The 17,292-nt window shown below is 45.5% G+C and overlaps 1 protein-coding gene across 1 annotated transcript in view; it reads right to left on the bottom strand.

The window, feature by feature from the left end:
- The window catches only part of cUnh8orf34 (chromosome Un C8orf34 homolog), an 83,168-nt gene that overhangs the window by 57,617 nt on the left and 8,259 nt on the right, over nucleotides 1-17,292 (bottom strand). Inside the window, exons 2-6 of the mRNA XM_080020370.1 lie at nucleotides 7,922-8,066; nucleotides 6,982-7,113; nucleotides 3,319-3,438; nucleotides 2,919-2,947; nucleotides 1,270-1,433 (exon numbers count right to left, since the gene is read on the bottom strand). Of these exons, the coding sequence (XP_079876496.1) occupies nucleotides 1,270-1,433; nucleotides 2,919-2,947; nucleotides 3,319-3,438; nucleotides 6,982-7,113; nucleotides 7,922-8,066 (590 nt within the window). The remainder of the gene's footprint in view (nucleotides 1-1,269; nucleotides 1,434-2,918; nucleotides 2,948-3,318; nucleotides 3,439-6,981; nucleotides 7,114-7,921; nucleotides 8,067-17,292) is intronic.

The following is a 17,292-nucleotide window of genomic DNA, read 5'->3' on the forward strand; positions in this document are numbered from 1 at the left end:
TCCTCCCCCTCTCCCTCTCTCCCCCTTCCGTCTTAAGATTTGTAGAAGTTTTTCGGGCTTGAATACATTAAAACGTGCTTTTGCCTCGTGCAATGTCACATACACACACACACACATACACACACACACACACACACAGACATACACACTTTTCTCACGTTTCTTTTGATAACTTTGATCTCCTTTTCACTGATTTATGAAACACTTTGCACACACACACACACACACACACACACACACACACACTTTTCTCACGTTTCTTGGATCGTTTCTTGGAACTTGGATCTCCTTTTCGCCGACTTATGAAACACTTTACACGCACACACACACACACAGACACACACACACACACACACACACACACACACACACACACACACACACACACACACACACACACGCACACACACACACAGACACACACACACACACACACACACACACACACTTTTCTCATGTTTCTTGGAACTTGGATCTCCTTTTCACCGACTTATGAAACACTTTACACACACACACACACACACACACACACACACACACACACACACACACCTTGTTGGAAGAAACACTTGTAGTGAACCATTTGCTTGTCGCGTCTCTAGAATGACTCAGGAGCCTGGAGTCAATCCGGCAAAAAGTTGTTGTCTTTTTGTTTTCGTTCACGACTCGGTCCCTGCAGCCGGGCCCGCGGGCTTAACCGAGTCCCAGACGCTCGACTCGCGAATGAAAAGAGTCGTGAGCTGCGAGCCGCGCGTGCGCACTGTGCTTCGACATCCGCGGCTGTTCTATCAAAGTGGAAACACAGCCCCGCCATTTTGAAGTCATTCGCGTGAAACTTTGCTTTCCACCAAAATAAATAACTCTGAGGGAATTAAATGATCCTTGGGACTTGTTCATCGTTCAGGAAGTCCTAAACGAACAGAGCCTATCATCGCAGATTTTCATTAGTTTCAACCTGACAACACTTCACAAACACAAGTGCATACAAGCATAACAGACACACACACACACACACACACACACACACACACACACACACACACACACACACAAACACACACACGTTGACAGCTTGATTGCCCCATTACCTACTAATGAAACACTTGATTGGCTTACGAAGTTTAATGAAACGGGTGATTTCATATAACTTGATTCGTCACACATCCACATGAATTTAAATATTAAAAACACACACACGCACGCACGCACGCAGGCGCGCGCACGCACACACACACACACACACACACACACACACACACACACACACACCTCCCAGCGGGGCTGCTGTCTCGACTCCCCCACCCCTCGGTCTTGGTGCGGGGGACGGGGGGCTGCAGCATTTCGGCCGCCAGGGGGTCGGCGTCCTCCTCCTCCCGCCCCACCCACTCCCCCACCACCCGAGGACGCATCACCGAGTTGTAGCTGCCCAAATTCTGAAAAAGAGAGAAAAAGAGACCTTGTTTGTATGGACTATATATATATATATTTTTTTTTTTGTTAACAAAATGCACTTTTAATTTTCACATCATATCATTCATACATGCTTTTTTCATATCAGTATATATGTTTTTGTGACTTCCTATCGACCTGAATTGCAAGAGAGGGAGACAGACACCAAGTGCACAGACGGAAAAAGATAAAGAATAAAAAAAAAAAAAAATCTTTTAAAGGGAAGAGAGGCAGCGGAATGGATGGAGAGGAAGGAGAGATGTGTCTGCAGTATCTGAATATGCCGCTTGGCTTCACGTCCCTCCTCCACAGTGACAGCTCCTCCGTTTTGAGGGAGGGAACGGGTTTTTTCTCGGAGGAGCGTTGGAACAAAATCGTCCGGGGGGCGGGGGGGCGGCAGGTAACTCACTCTGCTACTCACTCACTCTCCTACTCACTCACTCTGCTACTCACTCACTCTGCTACTCACTCACTCTCCTTCTCACTCCCTCTCCTACTCGTTCGTTTGACTCGGTGGAATGAGTCAGAGCGGTCGGTTCGGCTCTGAGTCGGTTCCACCTCGCCTTAACCCAAGTTCCCAACGGCTCCCGATTCGATCTGCGACAGTGACAGCCTTTAGTATTCCCCCAGCATCCCCTTCGGCCGAGAAAAACGGGAGCAGAATCTCCGGGCGCGGAGCCAAGGACGTGGACGTGTGTCCCCGCCAGACGGGGCCTCCGTCACCAAAAAAGAAAGAATGAAAGAAAGAAAGACAGACGGATGCTTTCTACCGCCACACGGATAGACGGGGTCTGTGTTTTGGGCGTCGCACACAGAACGTCCCGGTGGAACGTACATAGGAAGCCAGGGGAGGGTAGGGTGGGGGGAGGGTGGAGGAAGATGGAGGACATGCCCGTTGAAGTCCGACTCCCCGGAGACGGAGGCGCGTCGCGATGAGCGGAGCAGTCGGTTGTGGAATGAGTGATGAGTGACAGAAGCAGTGACGGAGCTGGGACCAAAACGGCGATTCTCACGGAAGTAGTCGAAAACGTCTCCGCCTTGTCTATTTTTTTTTCCATTATGATTGTATTATATCATATTTTTATACGTTATATTTTTTTACATACTGTATTACATATTTTTTACAATTATATTGTTGGAATTATCTCTATTTACCTATTTGTGTGTTTTTCCGTTATATACTTTATGTCTATAGATTGTGGGATGTTGGCATTCTACGATATTTCACCGGATGTTTACATATCATCCTGGTACTTTTCACACACTATTTAAGCATATTATGGTGTTAGGACATACTATCACTTTGGTGTCCTAAATAGTATGCTATTCCAGAAGCGGTGTATATATTCATATGTACATTGCAAATCGAATCCCACGTTTTGAGTCAAATTCTGTTAAAAAGTATATTTTACTCAAAATTTGTGACAAGGTTGCTTGTTTTCAATGTAATTTCTTGGCGTTGGATGTACCTCGTCCAGCTCATCAGAGACGGCAATACCTGGAGAAGAGAAGTAGGAAATATTTAATGTAGCTGTCCACAATGTTACGGTTCAAAAAGTAATTGGATCAAAAATTGAAAACTACGCAAAAATGCATTTGTAAAACATATATTTTGCAGGTTTTGAGAAAAACAAATAATTTTAAATATATAATATATAATTTTATATAATTTTACCAATATATATTTTTCAGTGAAAATTAGGTTGGAGCTTAGTTGTAATTTCTTGGTAAAAAAAAAAAAAAAAAAGGAAAAAAATGACACCTAACCTAATATTTTGATTTATATTTTTCAAAATAAGACGGATATTTTGACAGGATATTAAGTATCCTTAAGATAAGTATGAATAAACATATTAATATGGTACTGACTGCGGGACAGGCTCTCCAGGGCCTTCCCCAGCTTCTTGCTCTCCAGCAGGATGTGGTTGAGCTCGTCGAACTCTCGACTCTCTCGCCACTCCCACCATGGGTACTCGTTCGCCCGGGGCACTGGCGTCGCCAAGCACAGCAAACACACACACACACACACACACACACACACACACACACACACACACACACACACACACACACACACACACACACACACACAAACACACACAAGGAAGTTTCTCAACCTTGGAGTCGTGGCCCATGTGGGTTCGGTTGATATGCATACGGGGTCACAGGGAAATTCTAAGACTGATATATTGATAGTTCAATAACATTAATATATATATATATATATATATATATTTTATTTTTATTTTTTTAATAAATGTTGCAAAATATTTGTAATTTAAAAAAAGGATAAAAATAAATCTATATAATCTATCTGGAGCTCCATCCATGTTCGATGACATAGTGAAAATAGCTGTTGCGATACCCAAATTCACATGGAGCATTTCCTATGGTCTATGTAATACCTGAACTCTGACTGTTATTTTATTTTTTTATTACAGTCAGAAATATCCTCATTAAGGCTCAATCATGTGAATTGTCACAGATTAAATAAGTGCCTCAGTAAGGAAGAAAAGGAAATATTATATGTCTAAATATATCTAAAATGATATATCTAATATATTGTACATGTAAAAATAAATAGTATTTTAAGAAAATAAGAAAATAATATTATCATGGAAATAATGAAGATTTCTCACACACTCTAATAGCTGTTGGTCATTGTTATTATAATTATAACGACCACAAAAATAACTTTAACTGTTAAGGCCTGAATTCAAATTGAAGGAGTGTATTTTTCCCCTCTCTCCTCCGCGGGACCTGGGACCCGGGTCCGGCCTCTATCATTCTGTTTGATTACGTTTCAAAAGTGAGAAAACTGAAACCGGTGGAGAAAATGACCCACATAGTTTATCACCAGCCGTGTCCTCTAGCGGTGTCCCCCCTAGCCTCCCTGCACACTGTGCCATGTTTAATTCATGGAGGCGAGGATATGGACATTATTTATAGAGAGCGAGAGAGAGAGAGAGAGAGAGAGAGAGAGAGAGAGAGAGAGACTCCTATAGGAATGGCGTGTACATCCATATCCAACAGTCTTATGTTGTGACACGGCTTCATTTGAATAAAATATAATCAGGCCCTGGATGCAGATCCAACAGCGTGTGAACTACATGTTCATTGGAACACATGGCCAATTTCACATTTTTGCATGTATGTGTTGTTTATGTAAAAGAAGAACAAACAAGCTTAAGTTATGCTTGTGCGCACACACACACACACACACATACACACAAACACACACACACACACATTTCTAAAAGACACTAATGTTGTGGTGGTGGTGGGGAATAGTTTTGGCGCCATCTGCAGGTGGGGAGCGCCAGGGGGGGCAGGGGATGCAGCTGCAGGAGATTGGGGCAGCAGAGCCTCTCCCTCCCTCTCCCCTTCTTTCCCTCTTCCTCCCTCCCCCTCCCCGCCCCTCTCTCTCCCTCTCCCTCTCCCTCTCCCTCTCTCCCTCCCCAGAGCTTGGGACGGCGTCTGAGAAGACAAACCTTTGTTTGCGTTGAGTAAACGTCGGTTTTCATTGTACCTGCCTCCCGGTCCGTCGCTCCGCCCCACAAAGACAAGGGGACTTGTTACAGTCTCTAACGTACAGTGGATCATTCTACTCGGCCTCTTGGCGCCGTCACATAAATACAGAGGAACGGAGACATCCTGGAGACCAGAGAATATATCTTATTATCCCTTCATCACATGCGACGCTGGCCTTTTGCTAGACCAAAAAAGGGTTTTATTTATGATGTAAATGACGGGTTCATTTAGCCAAATGAACACTAGCTGTTGCTCAAGAGGTTAAGGGCGACAGTAAATAGTAGACACATTGCACGTCTGTTCCATCTATTAATGGCATTGGTTGGTTGATGAATCTAAATGAAATGGTTAATCTGAAGGTAACGAAACCTTTGGAACAAGGATCACTCAACCAGCTCTTCACATGATGTGGATCCTCAGCCGCTGCACATGCTCTGGCTTTCTGCTCCCTTTAAACGGTCAAGTTCAACAGAATTGTTGAAAAGTGGCGATCCATGAGGTTGTCCGTGTCGGGCGGGTTACCCTACAAGTCCCAGAATGCCGTTTGAAACACTGCACTGTTTTGTTTTGTTTTCTTCCGACATCCGGTTTACACTCGTCTTCGCTCTCAGACGCTAAAATGGTCCCTTTCTTGCCCGATCAGTGCATTCTTGGAGGGGAAGGCGGCGGACCCATGGAAACAGCATATAGAGGAACACATGAATAACACAAATACGGCTGTTTCTTATAAGGTGACAGTTAATATACTTTCACTTGAGTTATTATTAGTAACTACTTGTAATAACTAGTAAGTAATGAGTGAAGAGTATACTACTCCACTATTTTTACTGAAAATTACATTTTAACAATAGTCCCAATGGACCTGCGTTGCCATTAGATGTCAAATGAGTCTTTTGGGATCATGTTTTCACAAGTCTTCAGAAGGGTGAAAACCACTCATATATGCAGGTGTTTTGGGAGTATTAAGCCAATGTTATTTTGGACAGAGCTGCAAAACACCTGACTTGCTTTCCGTAAGTGACCGTTTGCAACTTCCTCTGAGAGTTCCATGGAGTTCAGCAGACAGCGATTCATATGCAGGCATTTGTAATTCGGTTTTGCAATTAAACCCAACACTCAAGATCTGTAGTTCTGGCCTCTCCACATCCCTGAGGGGTAAAATAGTAGCATTCCTCTCTCTATACATTGGTGTAGATGCCTCTATAACTCCAATATCACCCTACTAACCGTTTTTCCTTCACCTCTGATTCCATTACTAAACCCAACACTCCGACAACAACCATTTACTCTCCGTAGTAAACAAAGCTCCAACCACCGTCTAAAATAGACACCATCTGACAGGGACGTGCACGATGCTTAGTTATTGAATTGGCCTCGGCCTCCAGGACTTTCTGCTGCTCCCCACTTGACCTGATGCCTCCTCCCTCTCTTTCTCCCATTATATCTAGTTATTTACGCCCCAAAACCTACATCAATCTCCCACAAATAACTGGATTCTTGGGTTTGATTTTTATTCCCCCCCACTGCAAAACAGCCCGTGTCCGCAGGGCTTGAGGCAGAGCCATAACTAAAAAGGAGGCCACCGGACCGCAGAGTGCAGCCAACATGGATTTGTCATAATTACTTCAAAATAAAAGCGTAGATTAAAATCAGTGGAATGTGTAATTGGGACACAACAGGTATCGCCACCCGTACGAGGTATATTCAAAAGGTTTTGCGATGTGCATTACAGAGGGCGTGGGGAGTCGTACCGTGGTCAAAATGTTTAAATTTAGAGTGTATCTGAACGATGCAGATTGTTGAGAAATGGGAAATACTGTTGTTCATCCATCTGTTCTGGTGTTTTATAGGAGTTTTTCTTACATAAAAGTTGTGGTTGTAGGTTAAAACTGTGAATATTTTTGCTCGAAACAATAACCTTAAATCAAATTTAAATTAAATGACATTTGAAAAAAACAATGCTGCTGATCAGTGTTCATGGCTGATAGAACAGACACTCACATGATCTGGACTCAGGTGAAGGAGGGGAGATGCTGGAGACTGCCAGGTCGCTCTTGGACTTCTTGGGTTTCTTGGGGTGAATTTGCCATGGCTTCTCATAGTTACTGCACTCCCTTCGAGTGTTTTTGCTTTCTGTGGGAAACAGAAAGACAGAGTCACAACATTCCCAGTGATGGATGAAAGGCCACATACAGGAAATGTGCAGAGGGAGGCTATGGTAGATTTTATTTATTTTTTTGATAAAAATAAATGCCATCAACACTGAGTCACAATGTAGGACTCTAGTTGTTTTAAACTGGTCCAACCTCGGGATCCATTTGTCCTCTTTCAATTAGTCACGACCCAAATATAATTTTAATTTTAAGTAAAAGCTTGAGAGTACCAAATGAAAATCTGCTAAGATTCACTTTGATTTAATTTCACAAACAACAAATGAATGATGGTGTGACCATTGGGGACCAGTGTTTCAAAATAAAAGTGCAGCATCAGAAATTCAAGTACAGCCAAACGCCACAGTTGGAAACGCTGTTTCAAAATAAAGGCACATCATTAGAACTTCTGTACACTTCACACAACAATGTTTATCGCTTTTGAGGAAGTGGACACAGGTGATCCCCCGTGGTCCACTTGAAATGGACCCGGAACCAAGTTTTGAATTGGGAGCCACCAGTTCAGAACCACCGCTCTAGATAATTAAAATGCTCCACATGCCATCTCTCTTCCCTGCCGTGTGTATATACGACACTGATTACTAATTTAGCTGACATTTTTCAAAAGAACATGTCAAGCATGTTATGGACATAAGCCTTTGTATAAGAGTGTGCGTGTGTGTGTGTGTGTGTGTGTGTGTGTGTGTGTCTGTGTGTGTGTGTATCTGTGTGTGTGTGTGTGTGTGCGTGCGTGCGTGCGGGCGTGCGTGTGCGTGTGTGCGTGCGCCCACCGGTGGAGCTCTGCGCCCACAGCGCTGCCGAGCCTGACAAAGTCCTCTGCAGCTTGCCGGGGCTGCCTTGCTTGGTCTGCAGATGATCAATAAGAAAAGGGATTGGGTGGTCTGGGGTCTCAGTTATCAATTTGGTCATCAATTCCTACAGAGGCAGAGCAAAACAGAGAGCAATCAGACGGGGGAGGAGGGGGGAGAACACAGCAAAGGCATTTTCCGATTTCTCACATCCCAGATTTCCGATACTCATTCCATAACCATTTCACCGGCAGTTTGATTCGTCTTGGGAATCTTATAAAAACATGTTGGAACTGTCAGGCAGAATACAGTTAACAAACCCACCAATTTAAAGAGAATTGGACAGCAAAAAAATCACTTTTCTTTGAAGAAAACCAACATTTGTTTTTGAATACATGGCAAGAAGAATGATTAAATAACCAGTACAGACGAGGTCAAACAAGAAGAAGGAATTTCCCTTCATAACGAGACAGATGTAGGCGAGACAAATCAGAAGAAACAATCAGTGAGGAAATAGGAAATATTCAAAGTAAAATTGGGACGGGAAGCTCCGTGCAACATGTCGATTTAGGATCCATCAGCTGCATGATGGGAAACCAGCGTCGGATGTGCACCAGGTCACGCCTGCTAACATTCCATTACCACCGAGTCAGACGCACGAGTTCCTATTTAAATGTGATTTTGCGCTGGCCTTGTCATCGAGATCTGAACATAAAGAATATTTTTGCTTTTGCCCCTCAGTGACGCACAAACCTTGAAAACGAGAATGCGTGTTCGACGGAAGAGCACCTAACACCACGTTTTCTGGGGCAACACTTCTCTTCGAGCTGAAAAGCAATAACTGATGCTCTCTGACAAGATGTTCATCCTCATGGAAAATGATTGGAGTGGTTTTAACTGATGTCCTCTCCATCTGCGGGTGGATGGATCGAGCCTTATGTGGGTTGAAACACTACTTTTGCGCGTGTGTGTGTGTGTGTGTGTGTGCGTGCGTGCACATACGTGCACGTGTGCGTGCACGTGCGTGTTTCGGCGGAGCGGCTGTTTGAGACTAAACTCTTGTTGACTGATCTGAGCCGGCTAGCACGTAGCTGGGCCTCGGCAAGAAAAGGGGTTTGGCATCAGATCGTGAGGCTGCGTAGGAAACGCATGCAAAGTGACAGCAACAAAATAACAGAGAGTGAGGGAGAGCGAGCGAGAGAGAGAGAGAGAGAGGCAGACAGCCTGTGCTCTTGGCAGTGCAGTGTGTGCTGGGAAAGCTAATCGGGAGAGTGGTCTGGGGGATATTCCTGCCCGGCCCGCCCTCTACAGTCACCCTGGCAGCAGTGGCACGGTGAATGGACCAATAGGAATCCAGGATCCATTAACAATCAGCTTTTTTCAGAATCGGGATCAGAATCCGGTTACTCGGCCAGGTACACTCACATATACTGCACGTGGAATTGGAATTTGTCGTGGTAAGTATTGGTGCATTGCTGTTAAAGATGATTAGGATTTAAGAAGAGCTTCACTGTTTGAAAAAAAAAAAGGGAAATTGGCCAACAGACAATAACCCCCCCCAAGAAACAAACAAATAAATAAAGAAATAAAAACGAAATAACAAAATAAAATAAAAATATTCAAAAATACAAAAAATGCCAAATAAGAAAATTGCCTTAATAAGAAAATAAAGCCAAATTAAAAACAAATGCCAAATAAACACAGAAATACACAAAACACCATTATATGCACAGGATGAGTTAAGTTAAAAGGGAAGAGCTGGGGCTAAGTGTCAGTATGGTTTCTAGACTGTGGGTATAAAACTCTAAACTCTAAATCTAAACTTCGTTAATACTGCATTGGATGAATAAATATGAATGCGATAATACGGGCATGATATGACAATGAATGAGCTGGTATAAGTTATGACTATGTTAGTTAGTATGTTACAATATATTGCACAGTAGCACAATGCAGTCCTCTCTAAGAGATTTAGATCTAAAGTGAGGAGATCGCATAAGAGGCAGGCAACAATATCGCCACCTGGCTTTTGAATAAACAACATAAGCTCCTTATTGCTCGGAGATCTCCTTAAAAAACCCTAAAAATCACCCTTCGAGTGGAGATGCAGCACGCCCGGCCTCGGGGAAAGCCATTACCCCCGATAAACTGCAGTGGATTGCTGCACGTGGCTGGTAATTATGAAGCCGCTAAAGACGCCGAGATGCAAAAGTTGTAATTACTGCCTAGTAGCTCCGCTGAGTAAAAGCTCGCAACAGGCAGTCTGTGAAGGAAGGCTGTAATTTGGTAGATCATTCAGGAAGCCCAACTCCTAGGGTTTCTGTTATTAGGGAGCGAAGAGTTCTCTGTCAAGCCTTAATAGTGTTTTGGGGAGGGAATGAAGGCAGTGGCGTTTTATTCCCTGGGTTTTTGCAAAACGGTGTTTTCCCTGACCGTGTTGCTTAGGTAGAAACCGCATGAGCAGATGTGTGGAAAGAATAACCGAGGCATGGGTTGGATGTATAACGCGATCGATCGTGCGTGTGTGTGTGTGTGTGTGTCTGTGTGTGTGTGTGTGTGTGTGTGTGTGTGTGTGTGCGTGCGTGTGCCTGTGTGGTAAAAAGCTACACCATAAAAAAAGCATTGTAATAGAGATAAGAAGTCAATCCGATTAGGAGGGGGTTTTGTGGGTACAGACTGGTGGCGAGGTGGCCTTGCTCCCCAGTGCCTCTGGATTAGTGATGCAAGACTCGCAAATGATTCGTTCACATCGAACAATAACTAAATGAATCAGGAGTCTGGAGTCACTCCGGCCAAAGAGTTGTTTGTTGGTTTTGTTTGCGAACCTGGTAACTGCTCCCCGACGCACAGGCATCCATGAGACTGGATCTACATTTGAACACCTCAGCCACGTGGGCGAGCGAGAGAGACAGAATTTTCAACTCGTGTCCTGAAAATAATTACTGACGATTACATCACCGTGGAAAAAAAGGTGAAAGCGGCACAGTTCATCTAATATGAGTATTATTTACACTTTGCAGTTCACCAGTATAAATAATTGTGACGGAATTAAACGATTCCTGTGACAATTCAATTCACAACTCAACGGCCAATCCCACTCTCCTGATAGTCCATCATCGTTTGCCGGGAGTCCTCCCGCTCTCGTCGCGAACCGAATCGAACGAACGGGAACTTTTCTTCAACTTTTCATCACCGATCTCCACGATTCCCATATTGTTGCGTATTCACAACGACACAACCTGCGGCATGAGCTCACGCACCGCAACCTGCACCTCCCCACGTCCCTTAAAGTAGAACATCATTCAGACTTTGAGGCACTAAAGAAGTGGCCGGTTCGCTGCTCATCTCTGCAGCGGAAAAGGCCATAAAATGACATAACTCACATGTACCGCCAGAGTGAGGTAACCATCTGTTACGCTGCCACTCACTATATACCAATGAAGCAGCTTTAAATATCGTGTGTCCGATTTCAGAGCCCACTTTGAGACATTTCAAACTGCTAATCATATTTTCCTGTGAAGGAACCGTGGTCGAACTGTTGGCTCCACTTTGTCTTGGTATCGCCACACGCGAGCCGACTCTAATGCTAGTGTGGAGTGACTCGCATCAGCAAGAAAACATGCACTTGCATATTTTTATTTGTGCCTTGGTACGGAGTGCAGTAAGAAAGTGAGAGAGTGAGGGAGAATGTTTGGGCCCAGAGGCCCACTGTGCAATGAAACCACCGTCTATCATCTCAGCTGGTATGTTTTGCATATTTCTCCACGCAGATTTGGCCATTTTTTCATTGGTAGTCATAGCGAATATTAATAATAATATTATTTATAAAGCACCTTTCAAAACTGTGTAACAAAGTGCTGTGAAAGCAGAATGCAATACACACATGCAACAGAAGCAGATAGAAACAACACCAACAAAAGTCCAGCAACAACAAGATACATTATAAATAAGAATAAAAGAATAAAATAAAGCTTTTTAAATAGAGAGGGGAAAAAAAGAGGACAATGGACTGGCTTGTCTGATCTCCTCCAAAGACTCCTCAGAAATCCTAGTCACAGTAGAAACAAACCATCACAATGCGCTACTCAGTGTGCTCTAAGTGTGCCATGAGGTTTGCCATGAACATTTTTCGAATTCCACTTGAAATTAGCTCTTGTATTGCAGTATCAAAATTGCAGACAATTCATCAGTTCCTGCCAGAATAGCAGCTCTGTGTAGCTGCAGGCAGCAATACATTGCGGCGCAACCGCGATGTTGCCTATGTTTGCCTGTAAACCAGTACTTCTCATTGTTATAACTCGCAGTGACAGACGGACATGTGACCGTTTGGTGCCGTGTGGGGGAACAGCGACGGAGTGACGTAGTGATGCGGTGACGACTTTCTGGGACTCCTGCAGTTTGTATGTGACGACTTCCTCGAATCCCACAATGTGAGGAGGGGCACAACGGACGGGATTTGTTTATTTACGAAAAGAGCAAAAGAGACAAAACACGTCCGCTGACGCCAAGCAGGTAGGACGGTACACAGACACCTACACACGCGCAGGTTGCAACCACCAATTTTGGGTGATGTCATGAAGCGTCCTACTCAACGAACTCATCTCGCTGCACCACTCGACCGGAAGTTTTAGAACCTTGGCGTATCGGCGATGCACGCGTGTTCCGCTACTTCTGGTCAAATTGTATTGGTTTTTAACAAATTCCTGCTCCAAATTGAGATCAATGAGGATCAAATTTGAACCACGAGAGGTCTGAGAGGTCTCGGCTCTAACGAGACCTCAACCGTGTCCGTGGGTCCAGCGGTTGTCGTGGGCCAGACACTTTTAGCCTGAAAAATGCCAAGGAGAGTCTCAATATACGCTAATAATACGCACAGTTATTTGTTTTGTTATTATTTTACCAGTGTATTCCATTTTATCCAATAAAAACGGTTTACATCAAACATCTGATCACAGACTTTCAACTTACAGGAGGCAGATCGGCGCTCTTCGTGTTAACACACGTATTGTACGCGGGACGAAGGGCCAGCTTTGCTCATTTCCATCAAGTGGACGGATGTGATTTTGGACCTGCCGCATGTCTACATGTCCATATTTCTGACGTAGCGTGCTTAGGCAGGGCGAGTTATGGCTCTCCCCCGGGTGGTTCGGGACCGGTGGCGCTAATAGACAAGCTGTCAGCCGGCCAAGGGAGGCCTGCGTCCTGAACTCAAGGACTAAACGTCCAGGGACACTGACAATCATGAGATTCACACAGGAGCTAAAAAAAATAATAAAAATAAAAATAAAAACGAACAATCGCCCTGTATCTTAGCCCCGGCCTCCGTCCCAAGATATTGCCCGGACATTTCCTTGAGGCAAGCCGCTCCCCCCCGGGCTCATTGTCTACCGGAGACGTGAGATCAGATTGAAAGGAGAGGCAGAGCGACAGGGAGGAGGCGCCGCTCGGAGTCATTGAATTATATTGGACTCGACGGGCATTGCTGCAATACTCCAGCCGCCCCTGGAGACCCCACGGTTCAGATGCACAGGAGGCAAGATGGAAAGGAGACGGCCAACAGTGTATGGATTCTGGGAGATTGGGAAAATGTTTGCGTGACGTCGTTTCAACCAATTGTTGAGGGTCACGGTGCGCATGGAGGATCAGCGCTGCTACCGAGGCGTGACGGGAGGGGGAGATGCATGAGAACGAGCGGGAGCATTTAACTAGAATTAAAGGGAAACAGAGAGAGCGATAACACTGACGGGGGTCAAAGCCTGCTTCGAAATCTCCGACAACAGCTTCATGAGTTCCATTATCCTCTTCCTCCTCCTCCTCCTCCTCATCGCCACCTCACGCCTCTTGCACCAAGGTGCCGTGTTTTCAAGGGAGATTTTCCCTCCTTTCTGAACAACTATATAAACAAGTGCGTCTTATGAAAGCCGGCAATCCATTCGATCGTCTGTACTGGCCGGATCACGGCACCAGTCGCGGAATTCCATGCCCAATTGTCAACACCCGGGTTTACCCTCGTCTCGGCTGCAAGACGCTTTCCAAACTATGTCTTCTTCTGATCGATCTGACCTTTGTCAAAATCCAACGCGGCTGCCGGTCGCTTTTGGAGCGGGGCAGACCCCGCCCCCAACGTTGGAAGCCGCATATAGAGTAGAGGAGCGCATGCGTGACGCAAATACATTGAATGGCTGTTTCTATATATTTTTATAAGAAAATAATGCCACGGCTTGCCACTTTAAATCAAGGTCGTGGTCTCGACTGCTCCCGTCGCCAAGCAGCAGACATCTCGGCATGACCTCAGCCCCTCGAAACATCTCCCGTCTTCAGAAACCCGCCTCAAGACACAGGTTTCCGCTCCTCCCTTCGAAACAATTCGCCGCCTCAGTAACAAGCGGATCACGTGCGGACTTTCATTCATTTCGCCACATTGCTCGATCTAGAATCTTGTGATAGCCATCATCTAACCGGCTCCGGGGATCCCGGGCCTCCTGCCGAGGCTGCACAACAAAAGAGGAATTCTGTCTTTTGAAGTTCAAGGGGAACCTCACAAACAAGAAGTTGAGAGGGAGTGCGTGTACGAGGCGAACCAGAAAAATAAAACAGCAATTTACAGGTACATTTTTACTTCGATGTTTACCCATTTTTCTACTTTAGCCGAACCTTCGCCTGCTTTTACCTTTTTTTCTTTCTTTTTCTTTTTTTTTTTTTTTACTCAATGTGATGGATCTCGTGTTGCTGCTCGGGCTGTTTCGATCTCCGGGTGGAGTGTTTGAGGAATGGATGTGTAGATAAGAGGAGACGCTGACTCTGCCGACCCGCACGCAACACTTCCTGCGGACTCCGTGAAAAGCCTGATGTCTGCGTTGCAGCCTACGCCCGCCCTGAAACGTCTCTCTCCATCTCCCCCCCTCCAAAAATTGTTTTTTTCCACGATGAAATATTCCCACGGTAACCACCATCGGGTTACGAACCCTTAGAACCGTGCTTATTATTAGAGCATGTGCAAGAAAAAACATTTTAAATGATGAAAATTAATTATAGTTACTGAAATAAGTACTGAGGACTCAATTAAAGTCCAAGGCAAAAATAAAAAAAAAAGCACTTTGCAATATATATTCTGAATGTGACTCATTTACACTTTGCGCTCCACCAAAACCTTCAATAAATGACTGATTAAACGACGTCTACCATTCAGACACCGCTGAATCATTCCTGGGAGAATTCGTCGAGAGCCGAATCTCCGAAACACGTCGAAGCTTTCATCGCCACCAATAGTTCTCGCTTTCAGCGGGGAAAACTTAGACCTGCTCTGATGAACTGCTGCCATTCTGCCGGGACTGGTGAATTAGCGCAGCCGTGATATTGCAATTGCGAGAGCTGGTTCCCAATTATATGTGTATTTGAAGTGGAATTTAAAAAAAAAATGTACCAGCTGCGAGTGGTTGAAAAAACGCCGGTCTCGGAAGAGGATTTGGGAAAGGCCTGTTCTCGTTCGCGCAACTATTCAGACGAACTCTGTGAGCCGAGGTTGGGTGAGGGGGGAACACATTTAACGCACTTAAAATGCATTTCTCATATTTTCTTTTCCCCCTTCTCGGATCCTCAGTTTACATCATTAACACTAGTAATGTAGGGCATTCCAAACAGTCGAAATATGCAAATCTTTGTTTCTAATCAACCGTGGTGTAATTTTTCATCTGAGAATTTATTTACGGGTAAAAAATAAAAAATAAAAAATCGTGCCCCGCGCAATAATTGGAATAATTGGAAAAGCGGTGCATCTCATCGCGGTAACTTCGGTAAACGCTGTCGAGCTTGAACAGAAAGACAATTACCGTCGACAGTTTTGGAGTGTATCCTGCGGCCTTCTTCAGGAGGAGAAGGATGGAAATGTGATGTGTCCTAATTATGTACCCGCCTCGCCAAAAGTGTAAAAGGCTCTGGCAGCTTTTGAAGAAGGGTGTTTCCAGGTTGCGGGGTGTTTCTTAACACCCGTCGTTCCCTCCTGCGGACGTCAGAATTTCGTTTGAGAGAGAGAGAGAGCCCAGGCGGTGTGGGGGGGGGGGCGCAAGGAAATCACCAAATCCCGCAATTTTAAGCCCATTGTGAGCGCGTCAGCACAAACAGATACCAAAGATAAAGGGGGGCCGGAGATTTGCGAGCCGGGATGTGGAGTGGGGTGGAGGGTACCTACACACCTTGGAATACTCGACACAAAGCTGATGACGGTCATTTTAAACCGTTTTGTCTCAACGAACCCGCTAGCAGTGGAAAACCACTTTCCGGGCTGCCGTGCCGGGCGCACTTTACTCAGTGTCCTTCTCCCGTCGCAGAGGCCGCTCCATGGTATTGATTCGCTGGCTCTGGGTCAATGAAGGATCTCATACGGTGCGAGGTGCAGTGCGCTATGCAAGAAGAAAATAAATAAATAAATAAATAAATAATGGCTCAGGCGACTTAGCAGAGGATGTGTCGCGGGAGGAAGAGAACGACAGAGTGAGAGGGGAGGAAGAGAGGAAGAGAGAGAGAGAGAGAGAGAGAAAGAGGGAGGGAGTGGCTCTGGAGGAGCTCCAGACCTTGAATTAGTGGTCACACGGGGGGAGGTTGTGCGTAAGAGCAGCGTTCGGGAGAGAGAGAGAGGGAGAGAGAGAGGGAGGGAGGGAGGGGCTGCCGTCGCCTCGGTGGACGTCGGCCAAACGGGAGAGGCAGGCTCTCTAATATCTCCCCATTGATACGCACACGCACCAAAAAAAACCCCATCATTCATACTCTAGCGATTCTGTCAGCGCTGCTTGGAGCCCCGTCTTTAGCCGCTGCCTCTGCGTTTTGTGTGTTACAGAAAGTGGGGTTTTTTTCGGGAGGGAGTGGGGGCGACGTCAGACCCCGAGCGAGGCCCTCACAGCTCCACACCAGCCACTGCAGTCTCTCAGTGTCACAAAACGCACACATAACAGGGGCTGGGTGGGCGGGGTGGGATCCAAGGGAGAGATTTTCCTTTCTCTTAAACGCGGCCCCCCCGGTTCTCCCGGGGGGGGGGGGGGGGGGGGGGGGCGCGTGTTCTCCTGTCCCTCCGTCCGTCCATCTGTCCGTCTGTCTGTCTGTCTGTCTGTCTGTCTGTCTGTCTGCTCGTGGTTACTCGAACTCGGTGCCGGGAGCGGAGCCGCGTTAAGCTAAACGGCTAAACGTCCGCTTAACCGGATAAGGGCGTCTATGAGGTCCGGGAGTTTTCAACGGGATCTTTCGGGAGGGGAGGAAAAGAGACGGGATATTAAATAACGCCGGGGCTCGGTAGCACAATGGATTAAGTTGCGTATTACGCCTAGAGGTTGTTTTTTTTTTTTTCAAATCCTTTACAAATT

Source organism: Zeus faber (assembly GCF_960531495.2).
Source record: "Zeus faber genome assembly, chromosome: 19".
Lineage (NCBI taxonomy): Eukaryota > Metazoa > Chordata > Actinopteri > Zeiformes > Zeidae > Zeus > Zeus faber.